Genomic DNA, 20,421 nt, shown 5'->3' with positions numbered 1-20,421 from the left:
GTAGATTTTTGATGTTTGCTGGAGATATTTTTATTCACTCAGGGAATATGGGATTCACTGGCTGGGTCAGCGTTTACTGTCCAACTCTAATTGCAAAAGATTTGCAAAAAGATATCCGATGGAGAAGTGTATAGTGTTGGATTTGGAAAGATCCTCAAACAGCTGTTTAAAATATCCAAGACCAAGTGAGTATTTTGCTTTTCTCAGGAAATACCACATTGCATCCTAATATGTCTGCAGGATATTGAGAGTCAATTCTGGTACAGAGTTCTGCACACTCAGTGATGTTGGCCACACAGTGAATCAATTTGTTAGTTGAGTCTTCGGAAAGAGAGAGCCAAAACTGGGGCAGAAGGCTCTTCAGTCATAACTCAAAAACATTCTAGAATTTTGATCCTCTTTCTGGACCATTTATAGCATTACTGAGCTGCAACGTAATGGTTGGTAGCTTAATACTTAAAGCTATAAATAATTCTGAAAAACATACTTGAAAAGGTTTAGACAAAGCAAGGCTGAAAGTGGTGAAAATGTTTGCCAAGGATCTGCAAATTGTACTTTGCTTCTAATATCCCAAGCTGCTGCAAAAGAATCACTGAAATGATACTTTACCCCATGTGTGTCTCCAATGTACTTGGGTCACCAATTTAAAGGTGTGTGCAGCATCTGTGAAAATACCATCTTTGAATGTTTGTGTGAATGCCATGGGGAGAAGCTCCATCCTGAGGGATGGTGGGTTTGGAGGATGGTTGGCAGCAAATTTCTGTTACCAGCTGACATGCCAGTCTGATTACAGGTTCCTACCTTCAGGTTATTTTCAGGCAGACTGGGTAGACAGTTAAAATGCCAATGGAGGGATCTGTCATACGCTATTTGTTTTTTCCAGATCACCCCTCCCTGCAGCATGCTGGTGAATGTCGGGGTGCGGCAGGGGGAGGTGGGGGTGGGGGGTCGTGGGGTGGGTGGGAGCTGGTGGTAGCTCAGTTACATTCTTGATTGATTTATCATTCTCACGTACCAAGATACAGTGAAAGATATTGCTTTCCGTGCTACACAGGCAGATTGTACCATACAAAGTGCATTAGGGTAGTAGAAGAGAGTGCAGAGTATAGTGTTACAGCTGCAGAGAAGGTGTAGAGAGAGAGATCAGAATTGTTCAAAAGTCTGATAACAGCAGGGAGGAAGCTGTTCTTGAATCTGTGCATTCAAACTTTCATATCTTCTTTTATATCTTTTCCTTCTTTATTTTATTTTCAAACTTTAATGCATGGATAGATCATCCAGGTTTCAGGCACAACCATGATTGCAGGCCATCCTATGGAGAGATTCCCTCTCTGCAGCAATGAACTGGTGGATCTGATCAAGCCGTATCTTATACCATTTACAAGTTTTCAGAGGGCACTTCCATCTTGAGGAGTCCTTGTGTTTGCGAACCTTCAGATGTATGCCCATTGCCCTCACTGCTCCAACATGCAACTTTACAGGGCCACAATTACTAATTAGATGGAGGTCTCAGAGGAAATTTCTAAATGGGTCATGTCCTCAAAAATCTCTTCTGGCCTCCTGTCACGGCTATCTCTGGATTCCTGACCCAGAATCAAGCTCAGAGAAGTCAGGCTCATGACTCAAACTAAAATTCAGCTCCATATGACATGAAGATAAATTTTACTGACAGTTATCACTTTTAACAAATGCTCCATTTTAAACATGCCGATATAACATTTCTTGATTTACTTTATTAGATATAATGTTAACTACCTCAATCATTTGTACTCAAGTCATTACTTAAATTGTTGATATACGAGTTAAAATTTACACAGCTCCATGGAAGTATTATTTGGAAAGTTTGAAATGCTTTGAAAGATTATATGGAATACTTGTATTTTTGTCCAAAGTACTCCCCATGAAAAGTACTGTTTCAGAAATAGAGCTGATCAACATGAGATGATCTGTTAGACTGGATTTCCCTCAAACAGATTAGGCAAGCTTTCTGCCAGCTGACTTAAACCCAGTGTGACACCCCCATTGAACCCACCCCGCCCTACCATAGAACATTTCAAGGGCTGAGCCTCCTTCATTATAAGGTGAGAACCCTCCAACTCAAGGAGAGCTTACCTCTGGAAGGGTACGAAACAGAACATTCATTGAAGCAAATGAAAAAATTAAAGGACATTTAAAGGAACCGAAGAGACCTGAAAAGATATCTCTAAAGGGCTTAGGCAGGAACTGCAGATGGTGGAGAATCTGAGATAACAAGGTGTACAGCTGGACGAACACAGCAGGCCAAGCAGTATCAGAGGAGCAGGAAGACTGACATTTCGGGCCTAGACCCTTCTTCAGAAGCCCGAAACGTCAGCCTTCCTGCTCCTCTGAGGCAGAAAGTCAGTTCAGGATTTGAAAGTTGAGGGCAAAGGGAAGTGCTCACCATTGAGCATTTTCTACAAAAAGGGAGCTCATGCCTACTGCCATTGCCCCAGGAATTATATAACCTCTTTCCTAGCCATCCCTTGGGTCACTTGTTATATGAACAAAAATAAAAGTGACTTGTGGATTTTTCTCCCACTATCACTCAATTGTGCAGGACAGTAAAAGGCCTGCTGAAGGAATAAAGGCAGGCTGAGTGTAACAAGCATCCTCACTGGGTTTTTCCACTCTTTCCAATTAATTTGGCCATGTGGGAGGTCCTGTAATGGTTTACATACATAAGAAACTGAATTTCAATAGGAATGCTGGAACCTATCATTCTAAACACTTAGGGCTCCAACTCTATTTTGCGCTTCTGATTCATAGCAAGATATGGTCAGTATTCTTTTGTGATGTCACAAATATACACTTTGAATTATGTGCCCAATTGGTATATAAAATGAGCACATTTCTGTCAAATCTAGGACATCGCCACACCACATGCTAGTTGGAAATCATATTTTTGACCACAAATCACAGGGATTAGTTAGAATCAGTTCTTCCATGTACTAAAGCTGTCAGAAATGTAAATGAAGAACAGATCAGAAATTTATAATATTCCTAGATCACAATGTTCCATTTCTGCAAATAAAAGATGACTGCAACTTAACCCCCGCTGTTCTGCTTTTAAAAATTCCAGCAAGTTATCATAGTGATGCTTGAATACATAAATGAATGCACACTGTCTTAGAATTTTGTCACCTTTTACATTTGAGAATATTAATAAAGATATTGGAGATGTATGAAATAATATTCCTAAATTATTAAGGGCCTGTGTGCATAGCACTTTAATGAAAATATAAGATCTGATATAACTGAATAAATTAATACTAGCCCAGACACATCTCTGCTTGTGAATGCATATAAAAGCCAGTTGCAATAAATGTCATACAGTAATAGAGATCTACAGCATAGAAGGGCATTTTTCTCATTACATTTTGCTGGATTTATTATTTCTGTCCACTCAAATTGAGCACTTCTGCTTATTGTAAATGGGATGGATAATTCTTTTCTCCTTAAGTTCAGACTATCTCTCTTATTTCCTAATGCTGGGGGCAGTTTCACCGTAGGCTTCCATCCATTTGAACAGCGGGTATCAGCATAGCCATCCACATTTAGATACGACTATATTTGATGCTTTCAATTAGATGGTGAATTTGCTAAAATCAAGCCGAATGTTGCAAATACAATTTAATTTCCTCAAAACAGTAACACACCTTTAGCCATAGAAATATTTCTGCATCTCATAATTCTTCAGATGGTGTAGTTTCTCAAAGCAAATTATACTAAGGCCTGCAGAAAAAATGGTTTCAAGTTTGTTTCGCCATCCATGGTGTTAACTGATCTTGGCTGTGCTGGAATTAAGAGTGCCCCACAGCTTTGAAAAAAACATAGTCAACCTGTTTGAACATGTTACAACACACCCCTGTGGTAATCACATCCCTAGATGGGCCTTGGAACCAGACTAACTGGCCGAGAGATATGGACAGTACAACAGACTGACAAGAACCTTTAGATTGCCACAAAACTTCATGCCAATCTCTCATATCTCTTCAGTCCAGTTGCCACATGAAACACGTCAGTAACATTGTTCTGGTCAAGAGAATAATTACAATCTTTCTCATTATGATTACAGTGTCAAATTTTTGCTGAAGCAAGTAAGTTGAGTTGGGAATTTTCCCAACTCGAAGGGCCTATCCTAATTTAGAAGGGCTTCGTCAGACTTAATCTTTGCTCCAGGAATGTTAGAGCAGTATAGAATCAGGCCTAGTGATCCTGGAAACAAATCCAAGGCAACTGTTGGGATTGCAAGTGAGGAAACAAGCTGGCCTCATTTCTCTGGGACTTTGTACCAGTTGTTTTAGATGCTGTATTGTCCTCAATCTCTTATACTCCTCACCCAACTTCCACCTTACACCCTCAATGCCACTTCCATGCCAATTATTGCTCCACATCCACTTTCATGCCCCTGTTGTGTTATGTCTCACGGTCAATACTCCAGCACACCTTTAAGATCGATGGTTGTGATATGTTCACTGTAACACAACAGGTGACCCGGGGATCACCTTCTTACTTGGTACCATTTGAAGTACAGAACACTAACAAAAACACAGGAGCTGATATAATTGAAAAGCTTATTACAAGCCCAGACATGTCTCTGCTTGTGAATGCATATAAAAGCCAACTGTAGTAAATGTCATAAAGTCATAGAAACCTACAGCACAGAAAAAAGGCCCTTCAGTCTATCGAGTCTGCACCAGTCAAAACTACCGAACTATTCTAATCCCATCTTTCAGCACTTGGCCCATAGCCCTGTATGCCTTGGCATTGCAACTGTACATCTAAATACTCCTTATATGTTAGAAGGGTTTCTGCCTCTACCACCCGTACAGGCAGTGAGTTCCAGATTCCTACCACCCTCTGAATTAATAAAATAATTCTCACATCCCCTGCCCCTTACCTGAAAATCTATTCCCCCCTTTATTGATCCGTCCACCAAGGGGAAAAGTTCCTTCTATCTAGCCTGTCTATGCCCCTCATAATTTTTGTGCATCTCAATCATGTCCGTGCTCAGTCTCCTCTGCTCCACGGAAAACAACCTCAGACTGTCCAATCACCATTCATAACTAAAAATCTCCAGCCCAGGCAACATCCTGGTAAATCTTCGCTGCACCCTCTCTAATGCTATCACATCTCTCCAACAATGTCTGTTGGATCCTTCAATGCCATGTTATCCACATCTAGTTCTTTTTATGTTATGTTATGTAAACATTGTTGAACCAGGTAAAATAATTGGACAAAACCCACATTGACCATCCCTGCCAATGTCTGACATCCACCCATCCCATGACTCCCTCACTCTATACCTCCATGGGAAGGCATGAGCATGTAGGTCTCCCCAAATGAGAGCTAATGCAGGCACACTTTCGATGCAAGAGAGTTGGAGGTTCTGGATAAACTAGAAAGGATTAAATCCCTAGGAATGGGCTGTATTTATTCCAAACTGCTAAAGGAAATTTAGAAGAAGTAAAGTTTTAACAATTAGTATGAAGGAGCTCTTGGATATTGTAGAAGCACTAGAAGATTGGAAATAGGTTAACATGATGCTGGTTTTCAAAATGCATGAGACTGTCACTTGAAACCTATGTAAAATAAGGGAATTGGTTATAGGTGTAAAACTGAAGATTAATCTGTATAGAAATATGTAAGTAGTAGTCATTAAAGTGGACTCCAGAGAAGAAAATCTTGCCTGACCTACTTCCTGGATTTCTTCCACCTGGTAGATTGTAGTAATCATGCTCTTCATTAGACTTCAAGGAGGCACTTGACAAAGATGCATGTAAAGTTTCATTAATAGTGCTCTAAACAGTGCACATTTATGGTACATGTTGGTTATGGATAAAAAAAAATTTGACTGAAGGATATAAAACTTGGTCAGAAGAGTGCTATCAAATTGTAAGAATGTACTCAGTCGGATTATCAAAGGACATAACAAGGTGTAGAGCTGGATGAACACAACCCTTCTTCAGAAAAGGGTCTAGGCCCGAAACGTCAGCCTTCCTGCTCCTCTGATGCTGCTTGGCCTGCTGTGTTCATCCAGCTCTACACTTTGTTATCTCAGATTCTCCAGCATCTGCAGTTCCTACTATCTCTGAAAGGATTATCAAAGGATGTGTGTTGATACTATTACTAATTTTCATCAATAATTTGGTCTCAGATTCTAAATTTTTATGTTTCCAGGAGATAGTAAACAAAGTGGGAGTTGAACTCTGGTTGGAAACTCAGAAATTATAGAATAAATTGCACAAAATGTGTAATCTGCAAAAAAAAAATTAAATTTTATAAAGAAATGGAACGTGTTACATATTGAAGGGAAAATCAGTGATTGTGGTATAAATGGTGATGAACAAGCTGCAAGCAATAAAGTCAATAAAATTTTGAGCTCTTTGGTCAGAACTGCAGCATAAATGTCAGACAAAATTAGACCATGCAATGGTTTGCTCAGATTACACCCTGAGCTCTCTGTACTCTCAAATCGTTAGACACCAGGAGACAACTCGAGCTTTGGATTCAATGCAAAGCAAAGTCACAAGGCTGGTTTTCGGGTTTAGAGACTTCTATTACAAGGAAAATCTAGAAAAACCTGGGTTTTTCAGTCTTAAAAGTAGATGTCTGATTCCGTTATCTTATGTATGACTATAAATAATATATAAAAGGTAAATTGGAAGACCATGATAAATTACATTGCTTCAATTTTTAACAAGACAAACTTATCATTGAAATAAAGAATTTTTTCATCACAGAATATTCATTGCATTGAACACAGTAATACAGTAATCGTTGTGGTCCTGGAATCTCTTTAGAATGGCCTGAATTGAATTGTTGAGCGTTCAGGCTCATTCTGAAGAGGGTGCTACTGATGGCCACCTTCATCAAGAAGAGTCTTGGGAACTCTAACTATAGCTGTTATTGGAAGGATTAACTGATTGGGAAAAAAACTAGTACAACATAAAGAGATGACTGGTGTACTGTAAAAGATTGCCTTGTCAAACTACAGCAGCTTGTAATAGAGGTAAAATTTCATGGTATCCTCACCGCTTGCTCAGTAGAATCCCTGCCTTGTCAGCTTTTGGCATTAAATGCCCTGTGGATTTGAGCATCTACCCACACAACGTTTAGCAGGAATGTAAGGTCAAGATCAATTTCCAAATTTTGACTTCTTCCTTTATTGCAAACTATTATTTGACATTGTTAAATACGCATATACCTGGAAGCATTGGTGTTGGAAGGCCATCCATATTTCCTGTTGGTATCCTCTGTAATATAAAGAAAAACACAGTTCATAAAAGTCATACTTGCCAAAGTCCGGTTTTTGGAGTGCTCATCTGCACCGTGTAACACACAATGAACTGCCTGTTCTGATACATGCTAGAACAAGTTAAAATATACTGAAGCATGGCTTATGTAGATTGCCAATGCAACCTTAATCTGGGCCGGGCAAAGACTTAAAGTTTTATATGGATTTGCTGAATGTTACCCAATACCAGTTTCTATAGAAATTATATTGGTTCATCAATATTAAACAAAATGTTCTTCCTATTTAATCAGAAAATTTGAGTATCATAACAAAAACAAAGTACGTTCAAAGTCTTCCTCTAATTTTTCAAAAAATATGCATAAACACAGAAAAATGACAATTTAGTTACCATTTTGACACATTATACTGTCTCTATTTGTGATACAGTAGACAGATGCATTAGTTACAATATAAATTGAAATAGTAATAATGGAATATAGTAAGACATCTGTTCTACTACAATTTTGCTCTCAGTTGATGGGAGAATTGGAAAAATAATTGTTTCATTTAAATATTAATTTTGGATTGCCCAACACACTATTACCAGCTGCAGAGGATCAGGTCTAAATCATGTCCACGTCAAATAAGCATTGAAGACTTCTACACTGTGATAAATAAAGCAAGAAGAACATAAAGAATTTGATGTTACTATGGAAAATGACTTTCAGACATTTAGCTTTTCTTCATCGTTATTGACACTAAGTTATCCATGTAGAGTTGGTTTATCTGAAGCAGTTTTAAGAACAAGAACAAAAGGACAGGATATCAAGTAGTTCAAGCTACATGAGATGTGTTCTGTGTTCAATCACCCATTGGCATTGACAGATGCAAACAGATTAATTTGGGAACGTATTAACAGAGGCAGAGATCTGCGCTTCGAATTGAAGCATGGAGAATAGATCCAATGACATGACCAAGATAAGTGAATGCCTGACTAGCCATAAAGCTGGATGCTTCCTCAGAAACAGCCCAATCACGGTACCTTCTGCGATGCTACATGGAAGCAGAGATAATAAAAATGATTAACATACAGGAGACCCTGACTGACATCCTGTCAGGTGCAGTCATCAACAATCTCTTCAAGATATAATTCACCTATCTGAAATGAAGTTTGGGAATTGTAATTGCAGAATCTGGGTCAGCAGATAGACTAATTCAGAATTGTGCCAAACGATCTGTAGCAATGACATGAAGAAAGGACAGAAATAAAATCAGAAATAAAAATAATACCATCGCTCTTAAAAATATCAGCTCCCAGTTAAGGCAATAGTTAAGTGCTGTAAATACCTCTTGCACTCTGAAACAAAATAGGACCAACTATTTTGTATATTGACAAGACAAAAACAGCATAAAACAGAAATATTACAAATATCTTCAAAATGTGACATGGACATTATTTACAGCAGGTTAAGTGAAAATAAAACACTTAAAAACATAAACGGGCAAAGAAACGAACAGCAGAAAAATGATGAAAAATCAGAAATTAACAAAAAAGCTAAACACAACCATGAGGAAAGATTAACTGCAAGATACAAGAAAAACAGAAGGCAGAAAGAGAGTTAAACCCATTTATCAGAAAGAGAAATTGCAGAACGGAAGTAAGACAGGCAAAGCAGATGTTTGGCTTGTAAGGGGGTAAAATCAATTTATCGGGGCATGCTGTCTTAATTGCTACCTGGTGACTCCTGCAAAATGTTAGATGAGGTCTGTTAACATTAATAGCTTCAGTCAAGCTTACAGATACAGATAACGTTCTTCCCACCAATCTCTCTACATCTGTCTTCCTGTTTCCATGTGTGAACACCCTTGCAAATTCTCTTAGTGACTGATTCAATGATATTAATCCACCAACAGAGGGCACTACAAAAGCAGATAGAAAGCCAGAGAATGGACCTTGTGAGGTGGTTGCCTGAAGGGGAGAACAGCACAGAGGTTAAGTATGTGATAAAACAAGTACAGTGACACTTGTAAATCTCATAGCGATAGTTAAAATTTATTTGTCGAAGACATTACTGGTATTAATAGGAAACTGATCAACCTATGTCAAGTTATGTTAATTAATACACTTCAAATGTATTTTTCTGATTTATTTCTTCAACTTTTACCATGCATTGTGAAGGAATACAGCATATAATGCTGAATGCATCTTTAAAAACTAAAAGCATCAGCATATTCAGTTTCAATCAATCTATTCTTTGCAGTGTTCACCTACATAGAGTTTATAATTTCCTCCCAGTCAGAATGCACGAGCGCTGATGATGTTAATAATAGACATTTTGAAAATTGTGTCCAATACATCACTGATGAATTGCGCTGATCAAAGCTCCAATCTGCAACTGAAGTTTGTTTTCTTTAATGTTTGAAAGGGTACTGTCATATTTACAAAATATTAAATGATTTTTTTAAACCATTCACTAAAAATACATGATATATTTTAGAATGCACTTATGAATGTTAAATAAATAAAAATCTGATTAGACGTGTTTCTGAAAGTATAGCCAATTAATTCAAAGAATTGGATTCATTAGTTTATCAATAAAGCTAATAATTGTTTTTGTCCCTGATTTACAGCATCTGCAGTTCTTTCGGTTTTTATTAAGCTGCTAATTGTACCTATTATTATATTAATTCTGCTTCATTATCAACAGAAAGCCCTGCACGTAATTACTCTGCATTTTATATTGCTGCTCACGTCACATACTTAACATCAGCTGAGAGTGCACTGATGAGCAGCTTCCACCTACTGGCACAGTCCTTCTGAATCTGAAACATCAATTGTTATGATACTTAGCTGTTTTCCCCATTTTGATACACCCTACATCACTTGCCATGTCTAACGCCAAGTGCTGGATTTTCCATATGATGGTTACAAAACAGGAACTCAGTTTGTTTTTTTATTAGAAACCCACCTCGGATGAGAAACTAACTGAAGTTCACATTTTTGGTAGTCTGAGCTCATAACTGATATGTGAAACAGTTTGCGATAGTAAGAAATGCTGATGCTGGAGTCTGAGATAACACAGTGTGGAGCTGGAGGAGCACAGCAGGCCAGGCAGCATCAGAGGAGCAGGAAAGCTGACGTTTCGGGTCAGGACCCTTCTTCAGAAAATCAGTGTGAAACAGGTTGTTGTTCAGTGGGTGTAAGGATAGAGGTGGATCCAATGAAGTGTCAGACTTAATTAGATACTGCACTGCCGCCACTATTGAGGTAGGTGTCCTATAGATCTGTGGTTTGCAGCAAAGCCTTCGACTGCATCAATAAAAAATGAAATAAAATATAAGAGCTGGAAGCTTAACACACAGGGCAAGGTAGATATAATTTTGATGCTGATCCAGAACGCTGGAGGTAATAACAGACAGGAGGGAGGTTCTCTTTCTAGAGAATGACGGAGATGACCAGCTCAACATGCAGTAGGGGCACCCCTATGTTCTTCTGATCCTCCCTTGATAAGCTGTCCCTTTCCAGAACTTCACTATCCTCAAAGACCATACCTCTCCAGGCAACCATGTTATGGAAAGTGCAGATGTTCATCATAATGACAGAGATCCTTGCAAAAGGACAGTTAAGAACACCATTTGGCCATTCCAAACACCAAATCACATCTTCAGAAGACTGATGTCCTGCTCAATGGTTACCTCACCAAGTGGATGGCATTGGCTGGACTACCTTTGTCTCTCTGTCTGGCAGTCCTAGAGAGGAATTAGTAGATTTGTCTTTGAGGGCTTTCCCTTGTCCCCTAGGAACCATCCATGCGTCTTGGGAAGGTCTGAGGCAGATTGCACGGGTGAAGGATGCAAGGAGCATGATGGCTGCGAGGAAGGTGACTTTGCAGATGGAGAAAATTCTTGTTGTAGGTTGCAGGCCAGTTGTACATTGAGGGAATGGAAGCCCTTTCTGTTGATGGATCTCACTGGCCAGTCACTGGGTGCTCTGATGGTTACATGGGTGCATGCCCAGCTGCTGGGGCAATCCAGCAAACTGCAGTAAAACCCAGTGGCCTCTTATAGCCTGTGATGCCCATTTAATTATGAATGTATCATCTTGTTTAATCCTGGCAAAGATGACACTTGTCACCTGGATGATGAACCAGTGAGTTTGGACCCAATGAGAGCTTGAAATCCTGGACCTAAGAGTTTATTCAGGGGAATTAGACTCATAACTTCTCAAGGGCTTTAAGGATGCGTAAGAAATGCTGACCCAGCCAGAGACACATACATCCTGTGAAAGAATGTTTTAAAAACCCTAGAATTATTTTTGATGTACACAGCAGGTATTTGGCAGGATTGCAATGACTCACACTCCAATATTCTGCCTCTCATACTCAGAAAAAACAAAGTCCTACAGTACAGATGATGTAAATAATGCACTAGATTAGGAAAGGGTGCCCATAACATCACTGGTCTACTGCTGCAATCCAAACTCCAATCTTTAACTAGAAACAGCTAGAAGGCTGTACTATTTACAAAATGTTAAATATGACTTTTAGATTTATTGAAACTAATTGTATATTTTGAAATGCATTTACAATGCCTACTAGTTAGATTAGTTCAAAAGTATTTTGCCTGCAAGGTCCTGAAAGTGCAAAGCAGATTAGGGCATGGCGAGAGCACCATAATCTGGGGGCTTGCTGAACAATGGGACAACATTGAGCCTGATTATAACTCTGAGTTAAAATCAGGCTCAATGTTGTCCCATTGTTCAGCAAGCCCCCAGATTATGGTGCTCTCGCCATGCCCTAATCTGCTTTGCACTTTCAGGACCTTGCAGGCAAAATACTTTTGAACTAATCTAACTAGTAGGCATTGTAAATGTATTTCAAAATATACAATTAGTTTCAATAAATCTAAAAGTCATATTTAACATTTATAATTAATCAATGGTAAAAGATTTGGAAATAAACAGTGGAAGGGTAAAAATACAGGGAATTAGAGTCAAATCAAGCACAATAGAAAGAAAGAGGGCAGGAAAAGAACAATGATGAAATAAGAAGGATAGAGAAAACAGGAAGGAAACATGTACAGCAATCTTTAAAATTTCCAACAATTCACTGTTTGAAGCAATGAAACTCTGCACTAAATTGTTCACCTTCTGGGGTAGAGAAGTTGGACAACAGCCATTAACAATCATTTTGTTGTGAAAGAGATAATTACTCTTTTAAATACTAGGCCTAACTTTCGGTTGGGATTTTATAAGAAATAATGTTCAAACAGAGCAATACCGTGAAACTGACCTGGAAATTAAATGCCAAGTGCTGTCTTTGCATTGCTAATAAATGAGCAGTGGCAATTGACCTGGAAATAATGCTACTTTGCAATTCACAGGGTTTCTCTGCCACACTGCAAACTGCTTAATTTCCAAATTCAAAATGGTATATTGTTCACATGCTTTTTTACAGGAAAGTCTTGGGTATTTAGCACTCATTCCATGAAGTGGTAATACCTGAAAGCTTTCCAATGTTCAGTGGTCCTAGTCACCAAAACGCGAACTTGTGTTGACTATAATGTGATTCCATTGAGTAGGTATCTTGCTGTCAGGCGCTCTTTGCTAATGATACCTACAGTATACTTGTACAGTGCTGTCATTCTGAGAGTCCCAGAGAAATTCTCCCTGTCAGCCTTCATTAAAACTGAAAATCAAGAAGCCAGCAGGTCTGTTATCAGGAAAAGTAGTGTGTAGGGGAGAGTGAAAAACAGTATATCTAACTTGAAAGGGAACGCTGAGAAGCACAGGACTGGGGAGGTGATGGCCTAATGGTATTATCGCTGGACTGTTAATCCAGAGACCCAGATAACATTCTGGGGGGTTTGAATCCTGCCACAGGTGGAATTTGAATTCAATAAAATATCAATGTCAAAGTATCAAAGTGTTCAGGGATATGTAGATTAGGTGGGTTATAGGGGAATGGGTCTGGGTGGGATCCTCTGAGTGTTGGTGTGGACTTGTTGGGCCAAAGGGCCTGTTTCCACACTGTAGGGATTCTATGAATTATGCCCATTCTGTATCCAGTGGGAATCGCTGGAAGTGTGGATCTGAAACCGATCTTTGTCACTAACCTACTAACGCTAGTTATCAATTCAGCCTCTGTGTAATAAAAAGATTATTAGTGTAAGGCCTGAAGGCTGGCTGAATACTATGGTTTTAGTATCTGATTCCAAATGAAACTATATATGCCAACCTATGAAACTAATGAAAACTGACAAATAGCTGCAATAAATCTCAAACAAAAGGATATAAACTGAATAACAATTGTGAGGAAAGGCCTTTGACTTAGCCAATTACTTCACGGGGGTTGAATATTTATTTCCATTACACTGATTTTCAGGATTTTATGTTTGAATTTTGGAATCATTTTTTGAATGCTGCAATTTAACGTATTTGGCTGTGAAAACTAAAAGCCTCACAATCATTAGTAGCAGCTTCACACCTTCCGAAACAAAAGGTTTTTGATATTGATGAATGTCCATTCAGGAGGAAGATTTATTCGACTGCCTGCTCAGCCATCCAGATACAGACAATATTTCCTGAAAATACATCAACAGGGCTCAGCATGTTACCTACATTGCTGCAGAAGCACTGCTTCAAGTGAGCCAAACTTGAGTTGATCTCACCATTAAGTCAGCATGGATTGTTTAAATGTACATTGAAACTATTTTGAATACTTTGTGTGAATTATGTACTTTCTAGGTACAATGCTTTTGTATAGTACAGCAGCTATTGCGTGTTGCAGAGGAACACAAACTGAAGGTCATAACAATGAGTTTTTATTGAAGTAGGCACCATCCTTACTATCCATAACATCACTGTATTACCTGCCAATAGACTAAAACATGAATTTACTGTTACTGGTGTTATAATTGCGCATCCACATTGGAAAGGACCTTAATGTCACTGATGTCACTGTTGTGTGCCAATTGATCCTGCTTTCCTCCTCATTCACAGACTTCTCTTGCACCCCTGCCCTCCTATTCCATACTTCACTCACTGCTCGCCTCAGTGAGGGCAGAAGCAGCGAGTGGGAGGTGAATGGGCTAGCTGAGGCAGCAATCGACAAACATCCAAACCAGATCAAAATCCCAAGCTGAGGGATTCAATGGAAATAGACAACACTTTCTTTTTAAAAAACATGAGATGGTAATGAATGGTCGGAGAGATTACTAGTGGTGATGACGACAATCAAAGCAGCTTTTTAAAAAAAGTGATGACGCAGGCACTGTAATGGTGTGCAGTGAGAGTACTCTGCAAATGCAGTTGCAGCAAACACAGCCATTTAATATAGTAACTTTCCTATGGAAATTATGGCCCTTCACAGAGATGGTTATCTAAAGTTTTCCAAATTAAACAGAGTGGAGTGGATCGGGGGAGGGGTTGAAGGGTAATTTTTTTTGACAGGCAACACTTCGATTAACTGAGCATGTCAATGGTTGGGATTCAGATGCTTTGGCTGAGTTTCAAATGATCCAAAACCACTTACCTCAGCAGAAATGCTGAGTTCACATTTTGGGTGACAGACTTGAGGTTATTAAAAGATTTGTCTGTCCTTTACATGCTTGGCGAATGGAAGTTTGTCTGCTTTTGTAACAATTTAACCACTTGATAGGATTTCAAATCTTTGAAAGTGTTTCATGAATAAGAGGTTTCTTCAGCAGCAAATATGTATGAGTGATAACTCTTGTTAGATTGTTAGAAGCTATTATTTTCATCAGCACATAGTGCAAATGTCCATGGAGGTAACATGGCATCACATGGGATGCCATGGAAGTGGCTGAAAGATGACAGGCGAGGATTAAAGCACCTAATATCCATTTATAAAACTGTGCCAGAGCCTTAGTGAACCTAGGCGGGCCTTCTGACCAGTCCACCTTGACACTCACCCACTTTCGAAGCCACTTCTGAACTGTCTCCAGAGGCAACAGGTCTGACTCAATCGTGCTCCTCAAGTCCCAACACCTCCCTGGAGCAACAGTCATGCATTTTCATGGAAACAGGTCCCAACTCAAGATTCCTGCCTCCATGGTAAAAATACAACTCTTTGCCTGCGCTCAATCTGGTGGCATTGCAGATCCGTCTGTAATTGCACATATACTTCCTGCACAACTTTCTGGAACTTTAGCAAACTGCGTAATTTCTGAGAAAGGAGTGATAAGTCAACTTGTTTATGACATGATTTTTTTATTTTTTAGGTTTATATAGTCAACTCAGACACTCAAAGAGGTCTAGAAAAAATAGTTTGAAGAATGTGATTGTTTTGGAAGTTGTTGATTAATACATTTTTCCCCATTGTTTCTAAATTAAGATATGCATTTTAAAGATAGTGATGTATTTTCTCTTATAGATTGAGATTTTTGATAGGTGCACATTGTTTAATAAAAAACACATGAGAAAACTCCTTTCACATAACAGATTTGTTCTTTTTCAAGTAGAAACATGAGCAAATCACTATTTTCCTATCTTTCACATATTTTTCCTTTGCCACTGCAGTTTTCCCATTCCCTACGAAAACTTTGACAACTTGCACAGTACAGGTATTTGTTTGATACAAAATTTTTAATGCTAAGGACAAAATTATTGAAAATGTTCCTATCAGAATCACAGAATCCCTACTGTGCAGATAGAGGCCATTCGGCCCATCGAGTCTGCACGACCTTCCAAAGAGCATCCAACCCACACCCAGTTCGTATCCTATTCCCGTAACCCCGCATTTCCCATGGCTGATCCACCTGGCCTGCACATCTTTGGACTGTGGGAGGAAACCGCAGCATCCAATAGAAACCCAGGCAGACACAGGGAGAACATGCTAACTCCACACAGACAGTTATCCAAGGCTGGAATCAAACTTGGGTCCCTGGCGCCATGAGTCAGCAGTAATAACTACTAAGCCACCATAGCATAAAGTAAAATGGAAATGAAGATATATGTTATGAGGGAGTCTGTTTGGCAATAATATTATTTAAAAGGTAACAGCTAGCAAAGGATTAATCTTCCTGTTCACTTCACTTGCTATGTAATGAGTCAGAATCATTATTCCACCAGATTAGTTATATGGACATACCTTGTATAGTTAACTCCACAGTGACTTGGCGAACTCCAGCGACATTAGCAGTTTCACATGTGTACTTTCCAGCATCATCTTTTTGCACTTGTTTTATGACTAGGCTGAAGGTTCCACGTGTGCTTTGCTCTGTAACATACCGATCATTCTTTGGGATAAGCTGTCCATTTTTATACCATGTTATGTGAGGTTCTGGACATCCTCTGACCTGAAAAAGAAACAAATTATTACTAATTATGCTGATGAGTGACAAAGCTTTTATTTTAAGAATGCGGAGCAACAGAGGATGAATTCTTCTGTTCATTTTGTGTTCTACAATGATAAATGTAAAGTGTTAACTGCTCAACTAAAAAGTTGCCATAACCCTACTGGACAATATGCTCTCTCTTTAGAGGCTGACAACTGGTGGTAGTCTAATCTGACAGTCACCACGCCTCAGATGAGGGGAGAGGTTGAGAAGGAGGGTCCTCCATGGTAACCTCAGTGTGGGAATACTCTGACAATAGCGACTGAATGTGTGTGTGTAAGGAGCTATGTCTTCATGACCTCAGACTACACATGCCTGAGAACTGATAGATGAAAGCATGTGTGAAGTCCTGTTGTACCATGCTTACATACATGTAGGCAATAAATGTTGTTATGAGCAAGGCTGAAGGAGTGTACTGGATCACTCTTTAATCACAATCCTCTGTAGACCACAGCAGAAATTAAAATCTTTTAGCCAGTTCCTGATATGGCTATTTGGATAATATTATCTATTTCCGGTTTAAAATAAAAAAAAGATCAACCAACCAGCTTTATTTACCAAGCAACAAAATGAGTGATTTATTGCGAAAATAAGAATTATTTGGCAAGTATGTAAAGGTAATTATCACACAGTTTAAAATATGATAGCATAAATTTTTTCCCCTTTAAAAGTCCCAAAACATAATCACAGATTGATTCACACCAAGGGATGGCAGGGTGGGGGGGGTTAAGAAGAGGCAGGGAGAGAAAAGATTTCTCCCTCTCTGCAGAGATTCACTTTGTGGAAAAAATAAACAACTTTGGCCAAAGTTGGTTAGTTCCTGAAAGCACAAAAGAAAATGTGTGGAATTCCCAGCTGGTTGATAGGCTGGCATTGTGGCATGTGTAGATGGGTGTCACTTAACATAGGCAGTTGTCTCTGGGAACTTGGTAAAGGCAGCTTCCCAAAGAAAATCCAGAATCAAAGATTGTTTTGGATGTTTTTGAGAAATCTAATCAAATTTTACATTGAATTCACAACAAGGATTTTTCCAAAGCAGGAAAACTTGGGAAGTTCCTTTCCTTCAGCAGACTAGACACAACTACTTCAAACAATACCCAAAGCAGACATTAAATCCTGAAAATTGTAAATGCAGGTTCAAGCTCTTCAGTAAACAAAACAGTTATCATAGGATTTGAGACTACAAGAAATGACTTGCTTTAAAAAAAAAAGTTCCACCAGAGTGATTCTACATTGAGGTTTGAGTATTTGTAAAGTTGTTGCTGGAGTAAAAGGATCAATCTTTTTTTCTGATATTTGTAGTGAGATTGTCCAAATAATTCTTGCATAGTATAATGTAGCTCATGTTTTGCTTTTGTGTAAATAAACTTTAATGTTCTTTGTAAAAATGTACATTGACATTCTCTTGTCAATATATTCAATGGCTGACAATCATGGTAAACAAAGACAAAAATAAAACTTGTGATCTACCAAGTTACTTTCCACTCTGGGTTCTGATTCTCCCAGTTTTATCATAAGTTGAGACCATAACTTTTATATACCATTTTGTACCATGAGCAGTCATTTAATAACGAACCTCGTCATGCATGGAGTTTGTGCAATCACCAGAAACTAAGACTTTTTATCAGAAATTTCCTAGAAGAAAATGCAAATCCCAAAGATAATAATATCCTGAACTATTTATACTTCAGCATTATTAAGGCATTCCATCACTATGGCATACCCACACCAGACACCAGTTTTTAAACAGTAAACATGCTTCTTTCTCCTCATTGTGTATGAGGTAGGAGCTGGTTGATCCCATTGCAAACTGCAGTGACCACATCTGCAGCAAGTGTTAGTTGCTCAAGGAACTTTGGCTCAGAACTGATGAGCTGGAATCTGAGCTTCAAACACTGCGGCACATCTGGGTGAGGGGGCGAAGTAACTAGACGCTTTGTTTCAGGAGGCAGTCGCACCTGGTAGATTAAGTACTTCAAATTCAGTCAGTGATCAGGGACAGCAGGGGGTGATTGTAAGTGAGGCAGGTAGGGAGATCCTAGATTCAGAAACAGAGGAGCCTCAGCTCTTGACCTTGTCCAACAGGTACGAGGTACTTGCTCCCTGTGTGGATGAGGAAAAGGGCTGCAGGGAGGATGAGTCAGCTGACCACTGTATGGTGATATAGGAGGCCATTCAAGAGGGGGGAAGCAAAAAGGCAAGTGGTAGTTGTAGGGGACTCTATAATCAGGGGGATTGATAGCATTCTTTGTAAGCAGGATCGAGAGTCCCACATGATGTGTTGCCTGCCCAGTGCCAGGATGAGGGATATCTCTGACTGGCTTGAATGGATATTGGAGCATGAGGGCGAAGATACATTTGTTGTGGTCCACGTTGGGACAAACAACATAGGCCAGGCTTGGAAGAAGGACCATTTGGGGATTATCAAGCGCTAGAAATGAAATTAAAGAAAAGGTCCTCAAGGGTTATAATCTCCAGATTACTATCCGAGCTACGTGCAAATTGGCTTAGGAAGCTATCACATGGCTAAAGGAGTGATGTGGGAAAGAGGGTTCCATTTCATGGGGCATTGGCATCAGTTCTGGAACAAAAGGGATCTGTACCGTTGGGACGGTCTACACCTGAACCGAGCTGGAACCAGTGTTCGAGTGAAAAAGATAAATAGGCTGGTCATTAGGACTTTAAACTAGTGAATTGGAAGGATGGGAAGGGGAAAATGACAGGAAGTATAATGGTAAATAGAAAAGAAAGCAGCAGATTAACATGTGTGCAGGAGGGTTAACTATTTCAAAGGCTATGAAAGAAGTTAAGAGGAAGGAAAGCTCAGGAAATATTAATGGAGATGTTAGAATTCAAAATGAAGGTATAAAAACTAGCATAAAGGCACTTTACCTGATTACTCACAGCATTTAAAACAAGGTAGGTGAGTTAACAGCACAAATCATTACGCAAGAGTATGATTTAGTAGCCATCACAAAGACATGTTTGCAGGATGGTCACGACTGGGAATTAAATATCCAGGGGTATCAGACTATTTGGAAGGACAGACAGGATGGTAAGGTGTAAGGCTGATATTTAAGGATATCATTAGTGTGATAGGGAGAGATGATACAGGTTCTATGCAGAATAAGGTTGAATCCATTTGGGTGGAAATTAGAAATTCTAAGAAGAAAATGTCACTGATAGGCATAGTCTATAGGCCACCAAATAATAACATCACTTTGGGACGGGCAATAAACAAAGAAATAACTATTGCCTGTAAAACTGGTACGGCAATTATCATGGGGGATTTTAATCTACACATCAATTGATCGAACTAAGTTGATCAAGGCAGCCTTGTGGAAGAGTTCATTGAATGTATCTATGATAGGTTTCTTGAGCAGTATGTAATTGAACTGAGGAGGGAGCAAGCTATCCTAGATCTGGTCCTGTGTAATGAGACAGGAATAATGAATGATCTCGCAGTTAGGGAACTTCTTGGAAGGAGCAAGCATAGTGTGGTTGAATTTAGAATACAGATGGAAAATGAGAAGATAAAATCCAATACAAGGGTCCTATGCTTAAACAAAGGAGACTACAATAAGATGAGGGAGGAGTTGGCTAAAGTAGACTGGAAGCAAAGACTTTATGGTGGGACAGTTGAGGAACAGTAGAGGACTTTCAAAGCAATTTTTCAAAGTGCTCAGCAAAGGTATATACTAGTGAAAAGGAAGGACTGTACAAAAAGGGGTAATCAGCCATGGATGTCTAAGGAAATAAGGAAGGCTATCAAATTGAAAGATAAGGCATACAAAGTGGCAAAGACC

The 20,421-nt window shown here is 39.1% G+C and overlaps 1 protein-coding gene across 1 annotated transcript in view; it reads right to left on the bottom strand.

Annotated features, from left to right (window-relative positions):
* Positions 1–20,421, bottom strand: part of mylka (myosin, light chain kinase a) — a 376,415-nt gene that overhangs the window by 218,371 nt on the left and 137,623 nt on the right. The window contains exons 5-6 of the mRNA XM_048599211.1: positions 16,369–16,576; positions 7,229–7,277 (exon numbers count right to left, since the gene is read on the bottom strand). Coding sequence (XP_048455168.1) covers positions 7,229–7,277; positions 16,369–16,576 — 257 coding nt within the window. The remainder of the gene's footprint in view (positions 1–7,228; positions 7,278–16,368; positions 16,577–20,421) is intronic.

This window comes from Rhincodon typus, chromosome 7 (assembly GCF_021869965.1).
Source record: "Rhincodon typus isolate 14 chromosome 7, sRhiTyp1.1, whole genome shotgun sequence".
In the NCBI taxonomy this organism is placed as follows: domain Eukaryota; kingdom Metazoa; phylum Chordata; class Chondrichthyes; order Orectolobiformes; family Rhincodontidae; genus Rhincodon; species Rhincodon typus.
Note: the sequence above shows the minus strand (reverse complement) of the source record. Positions and strands in the feature narration are given on the sequence as shown.